This window comes from Enhydra lutris, unplaced genomic scaffold, assembly GCF_002288905.1.
Source record: "Enhydra lutris kenyoni isolate GAN:26980312 unplaced genomic scaffold, ASM228890v2 scaffoldscaffold12, whole genome shotgun sequence".
Lineage (NCBI taxonomy): Eukaryota > Metazoa > Chordata > Mammalia > Carnivora > Mustelidae > Enhydra > Enhydra lutris.
The window spans coordinates 69683449-69706421 of record NW_019154096.1 but is presented as its reverse complement, the minus strand read 5'-3'; the positions used below and the strand labels follow the sequence as shown (position 1 = coordinate 69706421).

General features: G+C 38.2%; 1 protein-coding gene and 1 pseudogene across 4 annotated transcripts in view; one reads left to right on the top strand and one right to left on the bottom strand.

Annotated features, from left to right (window-relative positions):
* Positions 1-22973, top strand: part of LOC111144866 (minichromosome maintenance complex binding protein) — a 47364-nt gene that overhangs the window by 3950 nt on the left and 20441 nt on the right. For all 4 annotated transcript variants that reach the window (XM_022499426.1, XM_022499425.1, XM_022499422.1 and 1 more), the window contains exons 2-6: positions 15622-15707; positions 16473-16613; positions 16738-16779; positions 18540-18641; positions 22763-22907. In XM_022499426.1, the coding sequence (XP_022355134.1) occupies positions 15622-15707; positions 16473-16613; positions 16738-16779; positions 18540-18641; positions 22763-22907 (516 nt within the window). The remainder of the gene's footprint in view (positions 1-15621; positions 15708-16472; positions 16614-16737; positions 16780-18539; positions 18642-22762; positions 22908-22973) is intronic.
* Positions 13202-13838, bottom strand: LOC111144735 (annotated as a pseudogene).

Below are 22973 nucleotides of genomic sequence, written 5' to 3'. Positions count from 1 at the left end.
TGCTAATGGCTTAGTCCCTACGGTGACTGTTCATTTAGTGATCCATATCACATCACTTCCTTTAAACAAAGGCAGGAATCGTAATTTTTTAAGAAAGTTCTATTTACTTTTTTCTCTTTTAATATTTAAAATAAATTTTCTTTACTTGAATTAATGACTTCTGTTAATTTTGGACAAAGCAGGAATGCATATCACTCTGATTTCTTTCACTATTTTCTCTTCAGATTGTTGGTTTGGTCAAGATCATTATTACTGGTTACATTCAAGGTACTTTGTATCTAACAGACTAGCTCATGCAAAAAGCAGTGGTTTGTGGAGGAGGATAGGGAGAAGTTATTTGATCACTAGTATTTTATTTATTTATTTTATTTTTTAAAGATTTATTTGAGAGAGAGGTAGAGAAACAGAGAGTATAAGCTGGGGGAGAGGGGCAGAGAGAGAGAGAGTCCCCAAGCAGACTCATCACCGAGCACAAAGCCTGGCGCAGGGGCTTGATTCCAGGACGGGAAATCACAACCTGAGCCGTAACAATGAGTCAGATACTCAACTGACTGGGGCACCCAGGTGCCCCTTGATCACTATCATTTTAGAGAATTTAAAGCAATAATAAAATCGACTAAAAGTCAGTCTGCTTTTTTATTGTCACCATGAGTCTAGACCATTCATCACCTTTTGTTTGTACCCACCTTAGATCTTTCCTATCATCCTGACCTTGGTAGGCCACTGAAAAAAGGCATTTGTTATAAGGCTGTAGAACCCAGAGATAGGGAGGGCATCTTGGCATCCCAAGAGCAGAATCAGGAACTGGAAAGATAGCAGGAATCTAAGCAACTCTTATCAGTTTTTCTTCCTTAGGCCACATTCATCTCTGTACATGAATTTAATTACCTCAACTCCACAACTCCCAAATTCACTTGTTCTCAGTTTCACACTAGGTAGCATCTTTATCTTAATCCCAGATGTTAGGGCTAGAGAATCTGATTGGCCCAGCATGGAGTCAGGAGTCCACTCATGCACCAACAGCTATGGCCAGGGCACAGAGTTTTGTAGGACAGTCCTGACTGTTGAGGCCCACACTTCAATTGGGGCAAGTTCTCTGAGAAGTACCTGGGGCAAAAAGTACAAATATGTATATATGCATTTTGAGGTTATTAAATAATACCTTGCACATGGTTATAAAAAAATCACAGTGGTATTAAATGTTCAGTAAAAGGATGCTCTTTCCCCATAGAGGTAACCACTTTTGTTTCTGCTTTTAGTGCCTGTATTTATTTATTTTTAAGATTTTATTTATTTTAAACAGCATGAGCATGAATGGGAAGGACAGAGGGAGAGAATCTTAAGCAGACTCAGAGCTGACTGAGTGCAGAGCCCTGTGTAGGGCTCCATCTCAAGGACCTGATGATCATGACTGGAGCCAAAACCAAGAGTTGGATGCTTAACCACCTGGGCCACCTAGGCACCCCCTTTGTGTAAAGTAAAATAAAAAATAAATAATAAAAATAAATAAAAAATAAAAATTTTTTTGTTGAGATATAACTCACATAATGTGAAATTAACCATTTAGAAATGTACAATTCACTATCATTTCCATCACCCCAAAAAGAAATCCTGTGCCAGTGAGCCATTCACTCCCAATTGCTCCTTCTTCCAGTCTCTGGTAATCCGTCTACTTCTGTTTAATATTTACCTAGTCTGGACATTTATGTAAATGGAATAATACTGTGGACTTCTGTGTCTGGCTTTTCACTTAGCATAAGATTTTCAAAGTTGAACCATGCAGTGGCATATATCAGCACTTCATTCCTTTTTATGATTGAAAATAATATTCCATTGAGTGGATGTACCACATTTTGTTTATCCGCTCATTGATGGATTGCCCTTTGTTGTTTCCACTTCTTGGTTATTGTGAATAGTGCTGCTGTAAACATCCGTGTGCAAAGTTTTGTGTGAATGTATGTTTTAAGTCCTCTTGGTAACATACCTAGGAATGGGCTTGCTGCGTCATAAGGTAATTTTATGTTTAATTCTTTGAGGACCTGCCAAACTGTTGTCCCAAGTGGCTGCAGCATTTTAAATTCTCATCAGTAATTTGTGAGGTTTCCACTTTCTCACATCTAACACTTGGTATTTTCTGGTGTTTTGTTATAGGCATCCTAGTGGGTGTGAAGTGGTAACTCCTTGATCTACGTTTCCCTACTGACTGATGATAATAGCCTCTTTTAATATGCATGTTGGCCATTTGTATATCTTCTTTTGAGAAATGTGTATTTAAATCCTTTAATTAGGTTTTTGTCTTTATTGTTGAGATAAGACTTTTTTTAAGATTCTGCATACTAGACTTGTCAGATATATACTATTTGCAAATGTTTGTTACCATTTTTTGGATTGTCTTCACTTGGTAGTGTCTTTTGATGTAAGTTTTAATTATTTTGTACATAATATACTATAATTTATGTAAAGGACAGAAAGCAACAGAAAAGCTTTCATAACATTTTACTTGTATAAGTTTTTAATTTTGACAAAGTCATGGCCAGTTTATCTCTTTTCCCTTTGATCAAATCTAAGAACCCATTGTCTAATGCCAGGTCATAAAAATTTATACTTGTGTTCTAAGAGTTTTGTGGCTTGAGCTCTTAGATTTAGATCTTTGATTCATTTTGAAATAGTTTTTATATAAGGTATGAGGTAGGGATCCAGATTCATTCTTTTGCATGTGGATAGTTAGTTGTCCCAGTATCATTTGGTTTTGGTTTATTTTTTACATTTACCAGTTTATTATACAGGATATGATGAACTATACAGATGAGCAGCCAGATGAAGAGGGACATAGGGTGAGGTCTGGATGGTACCTCACGCTTCTGTCTCCAGGGAACTGGGGTGTGTTAGCTACCTCCCAGCAGGGGATGCATTCACCAACCTGGAAGCTCTTGCACTATTTGTCAAAAAGACTTCTCTCTCCCCAGTGAATGGTTTTGCCACGTTTGTCAAAACCACTGGATCATAGATATATAGCTTTACTGAACTTTCAATTCCATCTATTGGTCTGTATGTTTATCCTTATGCCAGTACCATGTTGTCTTAATTATTGTAGCTTTGCAGTAAGTTTGAAAATCAAGAAATGTGAGCCCTTCAACTTTGTTCCTTTTTGATACAGTTTGAGCTCTTCAGAGTCCCTTCCATTTCCATATAAATTTAGAATCAAATCGCCCATTTCTGCAAAAAGTGACAGCATTTTGGTAGAGATTGCATTGAATCTGTAGTGCTTTTAGTTCTTTTGATAATAGAGATAATTAAGATTACAGACTCTAGAACTAGACTGTTTAATCAGGACCATATTTGGCTCCCTGGATCATTTTTTTTTTTTAATTTTAATTAATTATTTATTTATTTGACAGACAGAGATCACAAGTAGGCAGAGAGGCAGGCAGAGAGAGAGAGAGAGAGAGGAGGAAGCAGGCTCCCTGCTGAGCAGAGAGCCTGATGTGGGGCTCGATCCCAGGACCCTGAGATCATGACCTGAGCCGAAGACAGAGGCTTAACCCACTGAGCCACCCAGGTGCCCCTCCCTGGATCATTTTTTAAAGATACTTCCCTTTTTACTACAGAATTATTTTCAGTAATAATCAGTAAATGAAGCCATATACAATGCTTAAGGTATTCCACATTTCAAAATGGTTCTGGCATTGCTTCTATCACCTTCCTCTGTCCCCTGCTCCCCCATTTTTGAGTATTTTTTTGTTTGGTATCAATGTGGATGTTGTTTCATGTTGGTGGGTACCACACAGGAGATTAGAAAATTTTTGTTTTAATTGTATAATGAATTCTTTGAATAAAAATAACTTCCCAAGTTCTTGCAGTACAAAAAGGAAATAATTGTCTGATAATTAGTAAGTGAATTCTAACAGAACAGACAACTGCAAAAGACATAAGTGAGGCAGTTACCAAATCATGCCCCTGATGTTTGTGTATTTTCTTGATTCATTCTTTAGTTACAAAGCAAATAACTGAGAGGAATACATTTCAGTATTAAATCTGTTATTCAGATTTAGTGAAATAGTTCATGTATGAGCTAAAATTTGCACTTATTATACCTCTTATTTCACACTTTTTTTTTTTTTTTAAGATTTATTTATTGATTTGACAGGCAGAGATCACAAGTAGGCAGAGAGGCAGGGAGAGAGGGAGGGAAAGGAGAAAGCAGGCTCCCTACCGAGCAGAGAGCCTGATGTGGGGCTTGATCCCAGGACGCTGGGATCATGATCTGAGCTGAAGGCAGAGGCTTTAACCCACTGAGCCACCCAGGTGCCCTCACACTGTTTTATATATTAAACACTACTGAACACTCCCAAGTTACCTCATAGAAGATAGAATTGAATGATTCAAGTTTTGTTCCTTCATCTTTGTAATCACTGTGTTGTTTATTTAAAATCTGTCTTAATGCATGTGGGACTCTAGATTGCCACGCAGGGGTTGGGGGATGCTTATTGCCCCTAAGCAACTTTGGACTGTTCTGGACCATTTAAGATTTACCGTCCAAGCAAAGGTACTTAGCTGAGTTTTTGTTGGGAAGAACTGACATCTTGAAAATATTGAATCTTTCTATCCATGAATGTGGAATATTTCCCCATTTATGTGGTTCCTTAATTTCTTTCATCAGAGTTTTATAGTTTTCCTTATACAGATCTTGTACATATTTTGTTAGATTTATACACAAGAATTTCATTTTGGGGGATGCTAATGTGAATGGTATGTGTTTTTAATTTCAAACTCTACGTGTTCACTGATAGCATGTAGGAATATGATTGACTCGTGTATATTAACCTTGCATTTTGCAATCTTGCTATAATTGCTTATTAGTTCCAGGAGGTTTTTTGGTGGATTCCCTTTGGGTTTTCTATGTAGAAACATTTCATCTGCGAACACTTTTATTTTTTTCTTCTTTGTCAGTATACCTTTTATTTCCTTTTTTTGTCTTACTGCATTAATTTGACTTCTAGTAGTGTCGAAAAGGAGTGGTGAGAGGGACATCCTTGCCTTTTTCCTATCTTACTGGGAAGCTGTTGGTTTTTCATTTATTTTTAATTCTTCGATTGCTTTCCTTTTGAATGTAAAGGCATATTCTAAAATTACTTTTTCTATCCAGCAACTTTAGATACTATTTCAGTGTTTCTGTTTCATAAGTTGAGAAAATTAGTATCTCTACAGCCTTCTATTGCTTCTGTCTCATTCGTGTCAGTCATTGTGCATTACCAGTTTATAATACTTTAGTGCTTTATCTTATCATAATATAAAGGTCAAAAACCAGTGAATAGCATTTACGTTATTATGATTGTGTAATTGCTTTCCCTGCAGGACCTGCTAGTGTGTTTGGACCAGTAGGGAAGGAAGTACAATCCTGTCATTAAATTATTTTGCTTTAAGGACAGTGTTTCAAGAATCAAGGTCGAATGGTTTCTCTTACACTCCAGAGTTTACTATCAAGCCATAATTTATAATTTTTCATCATAAAATAGGTTTTATACTTTATTAAATACCTATTTTCCTGTCCCCGAGAGGGTTATATTTTTTTCTTTCACCTTTTTTTTTTTTTTTTTAAGATAGATTGATTTTTTTTTTTTGGATGGGAAGAGTGTGCGTGCACTGGGGAGCAGCAGGTGGAGGGAGAGGGAGGAGCAGGCTCCCCGCTGAGAAGGGAGCCCAATGCCTGGCTTGATCTCAGAACCCTGGGATCATGACCCAAGCTGAAGGCAGACATTTAACCCACTGAGGCACCCAGGTGCCCCTTTTCTTTAATCTTTCAATGTCCTAGGTTACACTCAAAGATAATAGACTGTTTTTGTATTATTGGGATAAGTACCGCTTGGTCTAATTTTTCTTTTTTTTGAATACTCCATTGGATTCAGTTAACAGTTTATGTAGGATTTTTGCATCTTTATCTTTTGTGAACTTTGCTTCAAAATGCAAAATTATCTGGACTTGGGACTTCATGGAATTGAGAGGAATAATCAGTTTTTTTTCCCTCTCATATCGATATTAAACATACGATGTTCTTTGACCAAGTTGTGGTAACAATATGAACTCTGCCAGTCTTGTGGCCATTTTGGCAGTTTATATTCTTTCAAAATTTATCCACTTCTGGGTGCCTGGGTGGCTTAGTTGGTTAAGCATCTGCGTTCAGCTTGGGTCATGATCCCAAAGTCCTGGGATTGGGTCCTACATCCCCATATCAGGCTCCCTGCTCAGCAGGGAGTCTGCTCCCCACCCCCTGACCCTATGGGCCCGCTCTCTCTTACAAAACCAAATAAATAAATAAAAATCTTCTAAAAAATTTATCCATTTCACCTGAATTTTCAAATATGTTTTTAATTCATAATATTTCACACAGTTTTTAATATTTCTGTTATCTATATAACATTTCCCCTTTTTTCATTTTGTTCTTGTATAGTTATTTGTTTCTTTTAGTATTGTATTCTGTTTTTTCTGCTTTTACTTATTTGTACAATTCTTTCTTTTGGATCTTCTTTGTTTTTCTTCTGAACAGTCTTGCCAAAAAATTTGTCCATCTTAATATTAATGATTTTTATTAGTGTTTTTGTTCTCCACTTCATTGATGTTTGTCCTTAACTCTGTTATTTTTCTTATTCTTTGAATTTGCTCTATTTTCTTTTTCTAGCTTCTTCTACCTGCCCCCCCCTCCAAAATTTTATTTATTTATTTGACAGAGACACAGTGAGAGGGAACACGGTCGGGGGAGTAGGAGAGGGAGAAGCAGGCCTCCCACAGAGTAGGGAGCCCAATGTGGGGCTTGATTCCAGAACCCTGGGATCATGACCTGAGCTGAAGGCAGCCACTCAACGACTGAGCCACCCAGGTGCCCCCTTTTTCAACTCAGCTTAAGTTGAATACTGATAAGCTCATCCATTTCCACTCTTTCTTGGTACTTGATAAATGTATTTGAATCTATAACTTTCTCTCTGAACACCACCTTAGTAACCCACAAACATTAACCCTTGTAACTCTTTGTTAACCATCTGGGAGAATTTCATAATTACCCTACAAATTCCTCTTTCCGGATTTTTTATTAGTATGGGCTTCTTTGTTGTTGTTTTTTTTTTTTAAGATTTTATTTATTAATTTGACAGAGAGAGAGATCACAAGTAGGTAGAGAGGCAGGCAGAGAGAGAAGAGGAAGCAGGCTCCCTACTGAGCAGAAAGCCCGATGCGGAGCTCGATCCCAGGACGCTGGGACCATGACCTGAGCCAAAGGCAGAGGCTTTAACCCACTGAGCCACCCAGGCGCCCCTGGGCTTCTTTGTTTTTTAAAAAAATCATTGTAAAGGGGCACCTGGGTGGATTAGTTTGGTAAGTGTCTGCCTTTGGCTCAGATCATGGTCTCAGGGTCCTGGAATCAAGCCCGGTGGAGAGCTCCCTGCTCAGTAGGGAGTCTGCTGCTCCTTCGTCCTCTGTGCATGCATGCTCTCTCTCTCTCTCAAATAAATAAAAACAAATCATTGTAGACATAAGGGTGCTTGTATATTAAGCTTTCCTTTTGTCAGGAGTTCTTGTCAACATTTTGGACAGAGAATATATACCTGTCATCTGTTGAGGTTTTCTTTATGACTAGCACATAGAACTTTCTGTGAATGTCACATGTGCTAAAGCAGTACCCTGAATATTTGTATTCATTGGAGAGCTTATTATCTTCATACCTGCTGTATAGTTATTTCTGTGTTTTATGCTTGATATATGTTTCTGAGAGGGCTCTGTTAAAAGTCTCTAACTGTGGTTTCTGTTCAGTTTTTCTCTTTAGTTCTGAAAGTTGTTGCTTTGTGTATTTTGAGGTCATGCTTTCAGGCGTATGTGTATTTTCTTGAGCAGGACTGTGTTAAAATTTAACTTATATTTGTATTATTGCATTCTTATTGAGCAAAAATTTGATATTTTTATTAAGTTCTTCCAGCATTTCATTCGTATTATTTACTGAGAACTACAATTTCTTTGTGGGTGTTTTTCAGCTTCGCCCTCTGGATTATTCCTCTTAATTTGTGCCAGTTGCTTTTTAGGTTTGTTGTTTGCTATGCTTGGATTTTTTCCCCCATTGCGTTCATGAGTTAATTTTGTTTCTAGGACCTCAGGTCTTCCTCTTTAGTGGACTCCTCATTTTAAATTTAAAAAATATATTTTTAAAGACTATTTTAGAGCATGAGAGCATGAGCGGGAGGGTCAGAGGGAGAGAGAATCTCAAGCAGATGCCACAGTGAGTGTGGAGCCTGACACAGGGCTCAATCCCAGGACCCGGAGATCACAACCAGAGCAGAAACCAAGGGTCGGATGGATGCTTAACTGACTGAGCTACCCAGATGCCCCTTAAATTTAAAAATATTTTTTAAGAAAGATTGTGTGAGAAGAGACCAAGAGATAACATCACACAATGATAAAACAGTTTGCTAAGAAGATGTAAGTGTACATGTATCTAACAGCAGAACTTTAGAATGCATGAAGTAAAAACTCAGAACTGAAAAGAGAAATCTGTTTTGGAGATTTTACCACTTCTCTTTTAGTAGTCTGCAGAACTAGTGAACAGAAAATAAGCAAGGATATAAAAAAACTGCACACCACCACCAACCAAGTACAGCTAATTACCATTTGTAGAATGCTCCACCAACATCAGCAGGATATTACACTGTTTTCAAGTGTACGTGGAACATTCCCCAATATAATCCACATCCTGGATTGTAAAACAAACATTAAGAGATCTTAAAGAGTTGAAATCATCAGGTATGTTCTCTGACCATAATGAAGTTAGATTAGAAATCAGTAACAGTTGACAAGGAGATTGAAACTCGTGGAAATAATATTTCTAAACAATCCATGGATCAAAAAGTCTCAAAGGGAATTTTAAAATATTTGAACTAAATGAAAATGAAAACACAGCATATCAAAATTTGTGGGATACAGCCAAAGATGTGCTAAGAAGCATTAAGTACACTTACTAGAAGAAAAGGTCTCAAATCAATAATTTACTACCTTAGAACTAGAAAAGCAGAGTAAACCCAAGTCAAATAGAAGGAACTACTGAAGATAGGTCAGAAATGAACGAAATTGAAAACAGAAGAAAAAAAAAATCAATGAAAGCCAAAGCTGTATTTTCTTTTTTAACAAAAAGCTCAGTAAAATTCATAAGTTTATAGCCAGACTAGCAAAGTGCGGGGGGAGGGAAGACACAAATTACCAGTACCAGTAATGAAAGAGGAGATAATGCTATAGACTGTATGGATATGGAAAGGATGATACAAGATAGCTCTATGGACATTAACTCAGTAAGTTAGTGGAGTAATTCTTCAAAAAACACTATTTTTTGCTATTTTTACTGTAGCAAATCACCACAAACTTAGTGGCTTAAAACAACATAAAGTTATTATTTTACAGTTATGGAGGCCAGAATGATGTGGGTCTTACTGGGTTCAATCAACTTGTCAGCAGGACTGCATTCCTTTCTGGAGGCTTTCAGGGAGAATCTGTTTCCTTGTCGTTTTCCAGCTTCTAGAGTCTGCCAGTGTTTCTTGGGTTACAGCCCCCTTCAGGTTCTTTTCTCATCTTACTAGTGACTGCTGCTTCTGTCTCATTTTTCCACATTAAGTACCCTTGTGATAATATTGGACCTACCCAGAAAATCTCCCTGTTTTATCTTTTACCTAAATTCCCCCTTTGTTGGGTAACATATTCACAGTTTCTGGGGATTAGGATGTTGCCATCTTTGGGGGGGGAGTCATTATTCTGCCCACCACAATCACATGTTATGCACACTTACCCAAGATGAAATAGATACCCCTCCCCACCAGTTCCCCCTCCTTCCCGTGTCCTCCTAAGGGTCATTGTTCTAATTTTCATTTCGATGAATTTGCTGATTCTTAGTACTTCGTGTAAGTGGAATCCTATAATATTTGTCCTTTTGTGTCTAGATTATTTTACTCAGCATAATGTTTGTAAGGTTCATCCTTGTTGTCCTCATTGTTTGACAGAGTACAAAGGTAATTCAATGGAAAAGGATCTTTTCAACAAAGATAGTGGAACAGTTAGATATTTATTTGCAAAAATATGAATTTTAACCAAAGATCTCATACCTTATACAAAAATTAACTCAACATGGGTCACAGATCTAAGTATAAAACCCAAGACTATAAACATAAAAAACTTTCAGAAATAGAAGATCTCAGGGTTTGGCAATGAGTTTTTAGATGTGCATAAAACAAAACTTTGATAATCATCAAAACTAAAAACTTTTGTTCTGCAAAAAATACTGTTAAGCTATTGACTAGAAGAATATGTTTGAGATTCCCAGAGAAGACTTGTATCCAGAATATATAAAAAAAAAAAAAAAATGCACAATGGTAATTAACCCAATTGTAAAAAGGGCCAACATTAAATAGATGCTTCACTAACTCAGCATCATTAGCCACTAGGGAAATGCAAATTTGAACCATGATGAGATACTACACACCTATTAGAACAGCTAAAATTGGAAAACACAGTGACAGTACCAAATTCTGGTGAGGATACAAATAGCTGGATTTCTAATACGTTGCTGATGAGAATGTGAAATGGTATAGCCATTCTGGAACACAGGCAAAATCTTAAAAATTAATCATACATTTACCATGTACCCAACTGTCCCATTCCTAGGTTTTTACCTAGAGAAATGAAAGCTTATGTTCACACAAAACTTGTTGACAAATGTTTGTATTTGTTTTTGTTCATAGCTATTAGATCTGGAGACAATTCAAATGTTCTTCAACAACTAAATGGAGAAACATTGTCATTCAGCTATACCATGGAATACTATTCAGCAATTAAAAGAAATGAACCATTAATATACTCATGTGTTGGGTTCCCAGGGTCACTTCTTTCTTCAGAGATTCACTAAAAGGACTTACTGTGACTCCATATATATTTGTATTCAAGGCTAAGATTTATTACAGCAGAATAGTGAAGATATACAGCTGGATCATAAGGGGAAAAGAGACAGGTGGAGTCTGGAGGAATCTGTGTGTAGGCCCCTGTATTTTCTCTCCCATGGAGAATTCATAGATTGGAAGACTCAGTTTTGTTAAGATGTCTGTTCTCCTCAAATTAATCTGTAGATTCAACACAACTCTTATCAAAATTTTAGCAGACTACACAGAAGTCAATAAAGTGGTCCTCAAAATTAGACATGTTGAGGATGGGAATAATCAAGACAAAGTTGAAGAACTTAAGTACTTGATTTTAAGACTCAAGGTCAAGCCGTAGTGGTTAACACAGTATGACTATAGTATTAAGGCAGCATAAAGATAGACAAATAGATCAGTGTAACATTATAGAGAATGTAGAAATAGGCTAACAAGTACAGTGAGTTGATTTTTGACACAAATGCCAAAACAATTCAGTGCTAGAAAGGAAGCCTTTTAATTAATGCTGGAACAAGTGGATCTTTTTTGGCAAAAAATGAGCCTTGACCCCTATGTCACAATATAAACAAGAAGATTAATTTGGTGTCAGTTACAGACCTAAATGTGGAAAACAAAAAACCTAGGAGAATATCTTTATGACCTTGGGGTCTGTAACTATGAAAGAAAAACTTGGCAAATTGGACTTCATCAAAATGAAAAACTTCTTATCAAAAGACATAAAAGAATATTAAAAAACGAAGTACACATTAGGAGAAAAATGTGCTCTACATGTATATCTGACTTAAGACATGTCTAGAATACACAAAGAATTAGTACAATCAGTGATGCCACAACAAAACCATTTTTAAAAAATGGGCAAAATTGTGACTAGGCATCTCACAAAAGAATTCGTTGAAATGGTCAATAAACATGAAAAGTGTACAATGTCATTAGGAAAATGCATATTAAGACCACAGTGACATATCAGTATGTATCTGGCAGAATGACTAGGATTAAGATTGACAAGGTCAAGTATTGGCGAGGTAGAACCAACTAAAGCTCATACACTGTTGGTGAAGGCCTATATATTTTTTCCTAGTTCCTTTGACTCTTAAACTAGATCAAGATTGAGTGATTGAGTGTGGTGATGCTCAAATTCAGATGGCCAAGAATTCATAGCAAATAATGATAAAGTGATATGCGTGTGCTTATTAGCAGGATTCTTGGTTGCAAGTGACCCAACTTGGTCCTACTTAAACTCAAAATGATGCATACATTATCTTGGGTAATCAAATTCATGAGTGGGTTAGGTGGGGCTGTCAGTTAAGCCAAATAATTAAGCCGTGTCTGCTGTTTTCCTCTGAAATGGCTTAATTTTGAGACAGAACTTAGTCCTAGGTGCAACGTGCAGCTTCGGACCTTCAGTGCTCTGTGTACTTGAATATCTGGTAGGGCCATCCTTGTCCTGGCTTTATGTCTGGAATACACCAATTTCTTAGACCTCAGCATGTTTCAGGTCTACCCCTCTTTCAAGGCCCAGCTCAAGTACCCCCTCCATCGAGAAGCCCTCTCTGAGATTATTTGACCTTCTTGCTTTTGGCTGTTATTCTCTGTTCACCCCTTTAAGTTTGTCAGCTCTCAATGTCCTTATTGAACCTAGTGGAGTGCCAGACACACCGTAGGCTTAATAAATAATGGACAGTTATTGCACGCTTGATTTTTTTAATTACCTGTTGCAGTCCTTTAATTGTCTAGCAGTACCAGATATTTGTAAGGTGGCCTTGGGGAAAATCCGGTCTGTATACACACACCTTCCTGCCTCCTGGCCGGTCTCTGATGAGGCTTCAGCATCTGTTAGGTGGCATGGTCATGTTTGTTTGTTCATTTTCTTTCTTTTTTTTCCCCCTTTATTTCCTTTATTTTATCTGCACCCAGTGTGGGGTTTGAACTCACCACCCTGAGATCAAGAGTCACATGCTCCACCAGTTGAACCAGCCAGCCAGCCCACCAGCCTCCCCAAGCATGTTCATGTATCTTACACAAGTGCAGTCAGAACAGCAGTGTTGGTGTGCTGTCATGACTGTGTATCGGCCTTTTCTTTAATACCCATTTTCAGTGGAAGCAAAAACACACATTCTTTTTTTTTTCTAATTCAGTAGTCCTTTATTGGCATTAGTAATAGTGGTTCTCAGACTTTAGTGTGCATCAGAATCAGAGGGCATTTTATTTATATATTTGTACTATTTTTTGTCACAATTTGCCAATGGCACTTATTTTTTCTTCTCAACATCCTGTTCTGCAGCTTCCTTGGCCCTTTTTGCTTGCCTGGGTGCCAGAGCCGGGCATGGACACGGGCCATGTGAACGCTGGCCAACGCCTTGCAGTTCTCCTCCTCCATTGTGCCTCTGGCTTTCTCCTTCTCATAGACATTGCATGTCGGCATGACTGGTCCTGTCAGCTGGGTAGCCAGTTTGAGGTCTTCAGCAGACCTCTCTCCCTGCTTGGGGACCAACGACTACCTGGGAAGGGGTGGGCTTCGAGTAGTACCCCACAGCCGCTGTGTGCTAGCCTTCAAGGACTCTGTGGACTTGTTTTGCCTTCTTGCATCCACTGAGATCCCAGTGGCCCATGCCACCTTCTAGTAGATGCCAGCCACTCGTAACTCTTCCAAGCTGAAGCCCCTGTCAGCTCTCATTTTGGTGTAATGCTTCACAGTGGGGCACCTCACCTTGGGCTGGAGGGGTCCAGACACAGGGCCTGGGTGATGCGTCAGGCCTTTTGTCTGTGGATTTTCCGTGCTGGCTGGTTGAACCATGTGGCCATGCACCTTTGCCAGTCCTTGTGAAAGTGGGACTTCAGGGTCATGCCATTCTGGCTAGGTGCCAGGCTGCCCCGCGGAGGGGGCATGGCCAGCAGAAAGGGACCGGCACTGCAGAACCACTTAGCAGGCACTTTAGAACATCAACTGCTAGGCCTCACCTCCAGAATTTCTGATTCGGTGTGTCTGTGATGGGCTGAAAACTTTGCATTTATAACACCTATTCAGGTGATTCTAATGCTGGTGGTCGAGGACCAGTTTACTAGTGAATTGAACCCTCATTCCACATCAGAATCACTTGAGGAGTTTATCCCCCGCCCCTTTTCCAGAACTAGATTTTGCTCAATTTTGTAAAAGTGTTTGGAAGCCCCGCTAAGCATGGTGTTAGTGGGATTTTATGAGTATTTCTAACAATCAGCTCTGTAACAAGTAGAGACAGTTCCTTTACTTCACATCTGCAGAGCACCTAGGGATGAATATAAATGGCGGAAGTATTGGCTAGCTGCGTGGTTTGCTCGCTCTCTCAAAATAGGTGTTCCTGATTCTGGCAGTGGTTTTCTTTGGTCTTGACCAGTTCGCATAATTTTTTCCCCAAAGCCTTGGTTTTCTTACCTTTTTTTTTTTTTTAAGGTTTTATTTTTAAGTAATCTAGATACCCAACGTGCAGCTTGGACTTAAAGCCCTGAGATTAAGAGTCACATGCTCTGCCAGCTGAGCCAGCCAGGTGCCCTGGTTTTCTTATTTTTCATATGACATTAAAAACACCTTTCTCATCATTTTTCACTCATGATAAGAGTTGTCAGTGGCTGCTGTAACTGGGCTGGGGCAAGACTCCTAAAACTTTTTGCATGGTCTTCAAGTGTCTCTGGCAGGTTACTTACTGGTTGCAAAGGGAACGAAGTAACCTACTGTCAGGAGACTGGCTGTCATTCTGACTGGGTGATTAAAGTGAACATCATCAGTGAGGGAAGACGGGCCTCTTGTCTCTAGATGATTCCATTACAAGGGCACAGCATCACTAATGGAACAGTCTGACTGATAGTGCACAACCGCGGTCTGATCCTAATGAACCTCAGACAAACCCAAAGTGAGCATTCTGTATTTCTTTTACAGGTTTTGTACTCCTCTTAAACGTGAATGTCATAAAACACAGATAAGGAAAGACTGAGGGACTGTTCAGACTAAAGGAGATTAGAGAGACATGAGAGCTATGAGCAATATGGGATCCTAGACTGGCTCCTGTACTGACGAGGAAAAAGGGCAGTCGGGCAGCGTCGGAGTGTGGTGGTAGGTTAGAGAGAAAGTGTGGTATCGGTTTTGAATTTCCCGAGGTGGGTAACAGTACTGTTAGCTACGTAAGATAATCTCTTTGTTCTTAGGAAACACACATGGAAATACTTAGACGCAAGGGTATATGATGTGTATAACTTAATCTCAGACGGGTCAGGAAAATACATACAAGGGCTGAGATAAAGCAAATGGAGCAAAGATACAGCAGAAAGTACAAAGTATTCTTTGTACTATTCATGTGATCTTCTTGAAAGTTTGAAATTATTCCCAAATTGAAAAAAAATTTTTAGAACACCTTTTCATTTCAGGGTAGTTATAAAATGTTTCCAAAGTATAAAAATGTTTCCAGAGAGCACTGTGCTTTGTCCAGGTAGCTTCCTATCTCATTCTGTGGGAATTCTCAACTAGGTTGTTGGCTCCTGAGAGCCTGCGCCAGGCCAGCACTGCCCACTGTTGTACCCAGCCCCTCAACAGGACAGCTTCCTGAGTGCCCAGTGTGGCAGTGCTCCACGAGGTTGTGACCTGAACATAGTCTTGTCAGCTATTGTCCCTTTGGCTCTGAAAAGTCCGTTTTTCTTTCAGCCCAAAATGGAGTTAATCCTGACTGGGAGAAGAAAGTAATTGAATATTTTAAGGAAAAGCTGAAGGAAAATAACGCTCCTAAATGGGTAAGTTTATTGCTATTTTCAGAGGAGAGGGTTGGGCTTTCAGTTTCTCTCAGTGGAGTGGTAATCCACACAGAATTTTAGTATATGTGCTGCTGAAGTAAGCGCTAAAATTTTAAACTGTATACATTCATGTGTAGTGTCTTCCGCTTAAGTGCATATGTATTAAAAAGATTTTGCACTTTTCCAAATGAAATTTTAGATGCCAGCGATTCAGTGCTTCTGTGTTGGAGCCTCTAGGTGGCAGTGTTTGACCGTGTTTCTTTCTAAGACCAAAAAAATCAGTAATTGTGAGTCCTGAATATCTTTATTACCTTCATTTAAAGAAAAGTGGCATGTACTAGTCTTAAGCGAAGAGCTCAACAAAGCAAATGCCTTTCTGCTGCTTGAGAAGTGTTTTTGTTTTTTTTTTTTTAAGTTTCTGTGTTTCTTCCTTTCATTTTTTTTTAAATTTTTTTTTTTAATTTTATTTTTTATAAACATATAATATATTTTTATCCCCAGGGGTACAGGTCTGTGAATCGTGTTTTTAAGGAAGAGCGTCCTTTTACGTTAGAGTCGGATGTCATTATACAAACTTGGAAGAACATAAAAAATACTTTTGTGTCCAGCACTTTTGTTATGTTGACTGTTGAGATCACTGGCTTCCTAATGGGGCTTGGTGGGAGGTGGTGCGTGGGGAGGGGCTTGTTTCTGGATATACAGCCTCTGTATATGTGCTTAACATTCTACAGATAATAATATTTTATTGACTTGTTTTCCTTTCAGGTACCATCACTGAATGAAGTTCCCCTTCATTATTTGAAACCTAACAGTTTTGTGAAGTTTCGTTGCATGATTCAGGATATGTTTGACCCTGAGTTTTACATGGGAGTTTATGAAACGGTTAACCGAAACACAAAAGCACGTGTATGTATTGCTTTTTTTCATGAAAATTTCTGTTTATAATTGGTGGTATTTTATCCTTGTGTTGTTTATGGTAGTTTTGATTCAGATATACTGATGTGCTGTTATCCTTTGTTTTGGATCATAGGTCCTTCATTTTGGAAAATACAGAGATGTAGCAGAGTGCGGGGTATGTATCCTTAAGATATATAAAACATCTTAAGAACTTCTTAAGCAGTGAATTTATTTCTTTTGGTTGATCTTAAGTGTATTTATTTTGTGTGTAAATAAGTTCTAAGAAGTCATGTGAAATGTTTTATTTACCTTTTATTTAAGCTTCTCTGTTAAAGTTTTTGATCTTTTAAAAATCTCTTAAAAGGCGGAATATTGTAAATAACTAATTCCTTTCTTTTCCTTATATCTGTACACTTGGTTTCAAAATTAGAGGGTTATGGTAAATTCTTTTAAAGTAAAAGAAACTTACTAGAAAAGCAGTTATAGAGACACTATAGTATATCTGCATTTTTAAAAAATTGTTTTTTTTGTGTGGTTCTACTGAAACTGGTGGTAATTGTCAGTTGTTGAGGGGAAAAAAACAAGTATCCCAGGTGGGGATTGATCAGCAGGTGCTTAAGTAGAAAGGTGGCACATTGGTGGAGCGCCCCCCCCCCCCCATTCTGGGTCTAGTTCTCTGCTTTGGTGATCCAGACTCCCAGTTTAATCACATTATGTGGGGCTTTTTACATACTGGGAGTCTGACTCCTGCTTACCCAAACTTCAAGAGATTGATTTGTAAGCCCTAATACCAGCACATTTACTCATAGTAGAAGCTGTGCCTGATTAAAATGTCCTAGCTCAGGGCCAGTCTGGACGGCAGAACAGCCCTAATATGGAAGGTTGCTGCAAAGATTCTATAAAACTAAAATGTAACTTCATATAATTATTTAGGGGAACTCATGAGAGTTGGATTTGCTAATCTTAACACATAATGAACTCGAGGTCTCCCAGTGTCTTTTTTCTTTGAGAGTGTTTCCATAAAGTAAATGTGGTGCCAAGTCTAATGTGTCAACTTTACAAATAGTTGCTGTGGCCCTTGTTTGAGAAGCCCTTAGCCATATTAGCCTCATCTATCAATACACGGTAATGGAGTATCATCATAAAGCTAGTAATCTCAGCATCTGGAAATAGGAAAGTAAAATAGGTGAGTCTGTCCACGTGTGACACTGCTGAAGGCAAAGAGTTTGTATTGTGTTGCTAGAAATAATAAGTAGAAGCACCAAACCAGGAATACTTTGGTCCTGGAAAGAAAGAAACACATAGAAAGCCCTGCTTGTACATACTAGCTCAGGTGAAACTTGATGTGTCTTAGGTCCCTCCCCCCACCACCAAAATGGAATATACATTTTATTTTACTTTTAAGAGATTTTTTGGTAATATATATACTCAAAGTAATATGTGCTTATTGAAGTAATATTTTAATATTACATCTTGGGTTCTTTCTGTGTCTTAGGATTTTCTCATTATATTTGAAATGGAGAACATTCCTTTTCTGGGGAATAATATCTGACTGAAATCTCATGTCAGAGTTACTGCTAATGAATATTTCATTAAGTTCCTATTTTATAGGCTGATACTGATATGGTCTATGAAAGAGACAGTGCTTTGTCATTGAAAAAAATAAAGTATCCTGTTTATTACAAGATTTAATTTTGTGACAGGGTGAGATGTATTATGCACTTAAGTGAAGGTAGTATATTGATGGTTGCATGTGAAATGATTTTATGTCCTTTTTTTTTTTAATGGGTTTGGGTTTGGTATTTAGTTTTTAATTCTTAATGTGAAGTATTTACTGTGGTTTTGTAAATAACATGAATATGTGGTTTGCTAATTAAAGTTTTGTTTTTGTTTTTCTTAGTAAAACTTTAAATATGCTTTTTGTGTATATCACAGCCTCAACAAGAAGTTGATTTAAACTCCCCACGAACTACCACTCTGGAAAGACAGACTTTCTATTGTGTCCCAGTGCCTGGGGAATCTACGTGGGTAAAAGAAATATCCTTTATCTGAAGTTTCTTCTGTGTTGAGTGGTTCCTGATTATATTCTTAATTGAAAAAAACCACAATTAAATTTTGAGTTTTTGAAACTTAGTGTTTTTATACCAACAAAATAAGCTGGAAAAAAATTGTTCTTCATTTACAGAACTTGGCTTTATTTTAATGAAATGTTTTTCGTTTGTCCTAAACAAAAAAGTTTATAAAACAACCAAAGTATGCGTCACTGAGAAATGATAAAATTGTGGTACATTCCTGTAGTGAAATACTGTTAAAAAGATTGAGCCCACCGTGGATTTAAAGGTACTGAAAAAGTACCATAATTAAATAAAAACATAGTTTCAAATTAGAACTAATTCTGGATTTCTTAAGGGGAAACAACATGTTGGCTCACTGAGAGATGTGGAAACATCTTGGTATACTTTTTTTTTTTTTAGATGTAGTTCATATACCCTGAGATATGTAGATTTTAAGGGTGCACTTGAGTGGACAAATGCATACCCATTTAAATTACACCTGTGAAAGTAAAGTGCTTGTTCCAGAAAGTTCCCTTGTGTCTTTCCAGGCACCTCACTCACCTTTTGTGACCACTGTCCTGATTTCTTTCACTGTAGCTTGGTTTTACCTATTCTGTATGCCCAAAAATGGAATCATACAGAGTCTTGTGTCTGATTATTTGTTCTCCATAACACATTTGAGATTCATCCTTGTGTGTGTGTGTGTGTGTGTGTGTTGCTCATTCCTTTTTATTGCTGATTTTATTTATATTTTTTCCACTTGATGAGAATTTGTTTTTTTTCCCAGTTTGGGGGCTGGCATTTTGTGAGAAGATTTTTAGTTAGGTTCTTTTTAACAGTTTTTTCTGTGTATCAGTTGTGATAAGTTGTATTGTTCAAGGAATTGTTTCAAAATCATTTAGTCTTAGTTGAATTTATGTCAATAACAAAGCTTTTCATAATATTTCCTTAATTTCTTTTTCATGTCTGGAGGATATCTAGCAATGATCTCTTTTCATTTATAATAATGTTCATTAATTTTTTTTAATTCTTGATCAGTGTTGTTAGTGGTATGTCAGAGAACCAACTGTTTAATTTTCCATTTTCTATCTCATTGACTTTTGCTCTTATTTCCTTTTATGCTAGTTTGGCTTTAATTTTTCTCTGGCTTCTCAAAGTGAATGCACAGATCATTAATTTCAAATCTTCCCTTTCTTATATTAGCATTGAAGGCTATATATTTCTTTCTAATCACTGCTTTGATTGTATTCCAAACTTTGATTTGTTTTCACCATCATTCAACTCAATATTTTCTAATTTCCCTTGTGATTTCTTTTTTGTTCCTTGATCTTTACAGCAGTTTACTTCCATTCATCCCCTCATTCTTTGTGCTGCCATTGTCCTACACTTCATTTGTACTTAAACTATAGAGCCCACAGTATATTACCCTGTTTGCTTTAAACATTTGTCTTCTTGGGACGCCTGGGTGGCTCAGTTAGTTAAGCGTCTGCCTTTGGCTCAGGTCATGATTCTAGGGACCTGGGATCAAGCTCCACACTGGGTTCCCTGCTCAGCAGGGAGCCTGCTTCTCTCTCTCTTTTTCTTTCTCTCTCTCTGTCAAATAAATAAAATCTTTAAAAAAGGGTGCCTGGGTAGCTTAGTCAGTTGGGCATCTGCCTTCAGCTCAGATCATGATCCCAGGGCCCTGGGATTGAGCCCTGCATTGGGCTCTCTGCTCAGCGGGGGCCTGCTTCTCCTTCTTCCTACCATTCACCCTGCTTGTACTCTCTTCTCTGTCAAATAAATAAATAAAATCTTAGAAAAAAAATCTTTAAAAAAATTTGTCTTCTACATAAATTAGGAAATGAGGAAAAAGTGTCTTGTATGTGTTTGTGGTATGTACCATTTCTAGCTCATTGTTCTTTTTTTTTTTTTTTTAATGGAGTCATTTAACTGAGCTTTTCTTTAAGTACAGATCTGTTGGTGATGAATTTTTCAGCTTTGGTTCAAGGAATAATGTCTTTGTTTCACCTCTATTTTTGAAGGATGTTTTTGCTGGTTATAGAATTCTGGGTTGACAGCTCTTTTCCTTCCCCAGCACTCTGGTGGTCCTGTTCCATTGTCTTCTGGCCTCCATTGCCTTTTTTTTTTTTTTTTTTTTTTTTTTTTGGATCCAGAGTGTGAGTATGGGGAGGGGGAGAGAGAGAATCTTAAGGATGCCCCATGCTGGGTGGGGAGCCTGATGCGTGGCTCAGTCCCCGACCCTGAGATATTATCTGAGCTGAAATCAAGAGTCAGATGCTCAAATCATTGCACCTCCCAGGTGCCTCTGGTCCCCATTGCTTTTGGATGAAGGGCTAGCCGTCATTTTACTCTATCCCTGTGTGTGACGTCTTTGTTTTTCCCCTGGCTACTTCTGATGTTCTCTCTCTCTGTGGTTTTTGGCAGTTTGGCTGTGATGTGGGTCAGTGTGGGTATTTTTGTGTTTATCTTGCTTGGGTATTTTCGAGGTTTTGGATCTGTGGACTGGTATTTTTCAGATTTCAGCCTTTATTTCTCAAATGTTTTTCTGTCCCAGTCTCTTGTATTGTCTCGTTTTCTGGGGATTCAGTCACATAATCATTAGATGTTACTGACCTCCAGGTAACTGAGATTCTGTTTGTTTTTGTTCTGTTTTGTTTTCATTTTAGATATCTTTCAGTTCTTGATTTTTTCATTTGGTTCTTTTCCATTGTTCCCATTTCTCTGCTAACATTCCTCATCTTTGACTCATCAGTCTTTCTTTAGGATTTTAACCATTTATTTGAGATATTGAGTATGTGTGTGTGGGGGGGCAAGAAGGAGAGGGAGAAGCAGACTCCCCGCTGAGCAGGGAGCCCAATGTGGGGCTCCATCCCAGGACCCTGAGACCATGACCTGAGCCAAAGGCAGACACATTACCAACTGAGCCACTTAGATGGATCTTGTCTATATTTTCTTTTAAACTGATAAGAACAGGTACTACGCTTGATCATAGCCAAAAGGCCGAGAAGTGATTGTATTTTCTTTTAAAATTATGAATTTTAAGGTTTAGAGGGAACATATCTCAACATAATAAGGTTTAAAGGGAACATAGCTCAATACATATATATGAAAAAATAGTGAATTTTAGATTGCCTTTTTAGTGTCCTTGTCGGCTAATTCCAATATCTGAGTCATCTTTGGGTTTGTTTTTATTGGTTATTTTTAATCCTGATTGTAGGTCATATTTTCTTGCCTCTTCAAATATAAGTAATAATGTGTTACTGTATGCTGATGTACAACATTGTAGAGAGTTCGGTTTTGTCTTCCTTCCAAGAATGTTGCGTTTTATTCTGACAGGCAGGTGATGTAAGTGGCTCACTTTGACCTTGTCATGGCTTGGTTTTGCGATTTGTTAAGGTGGGCATGGAATAGCCCTTGGTCTGTAGGACACAGTCCTTACTCATGAAATGTGCTATTTCTGGTCACACCTCAGTGCCCAGGTTGTCCATCAGGGTCCAGTTCTAGTATTGTAGAAGTCCCGAATCTCCATTTAGCTCCCAGGCAACTAGCAGCTGTTCCCTGCTAGCCCTCAAGGAATCCTGACTTGTACATCCATGGTTTTATGTTCAGCTAAAACCCCATATGGTGCCTGCCCAGGTTTCTTGGTCTTATCTGCAACTCTTGCCTCTGTTACTTTCTGCAGCTTCCAGTTGCTCAGGAGCCCGGAACTGTGTGCTCTGTTACTCTGTCCTGCAAGGGCAGGGTCCTTGCTTCTTTGTTGCGGTTTGGGAAATGTTCCCAAGAGAAAGCTGGGAAGAGTGTGGAGTTTACTGGTGTGTTTCCTTATTGAAGAACTATAACCTTATGTTCCCTTACGATGTTCAGTTACTGAAAACAGTTGCTCATATCTTTTATCCAGTTGTATAGTTTCCTTATAGCACAGGTAGGGGGCATGAGGTTAAGCTGCTACTCTCATGATCAAAACTGGAAGTCCAGTCTTTTAAAAGGATGTTTTAATTTTAGCCAAATTGCCAAACCAATAATCTTTTATTAGCCCTAGAATTAGCATACCTTAGGATATTCCTCAGTGCCTGGAAGATTTTCCTTAACTTTTCATTTAACGCCTATGTTAATGCAAACCAAGCTCGAGTCAGTCCGTCAACGTCCTACACTCCCAGTCGTCACAAGAGGAGTTACGAAGACGATGAAGATATGGACCTACAGCCCAATAAACAGAAAGACCAACATGCAGGGGCCAGGCAAGCAGGTAGTGTGTGCCAACAGGCTTTCTGCTCATTTCTCCCTCAGGTCCGTTTCCAGAATTGATTGTTGT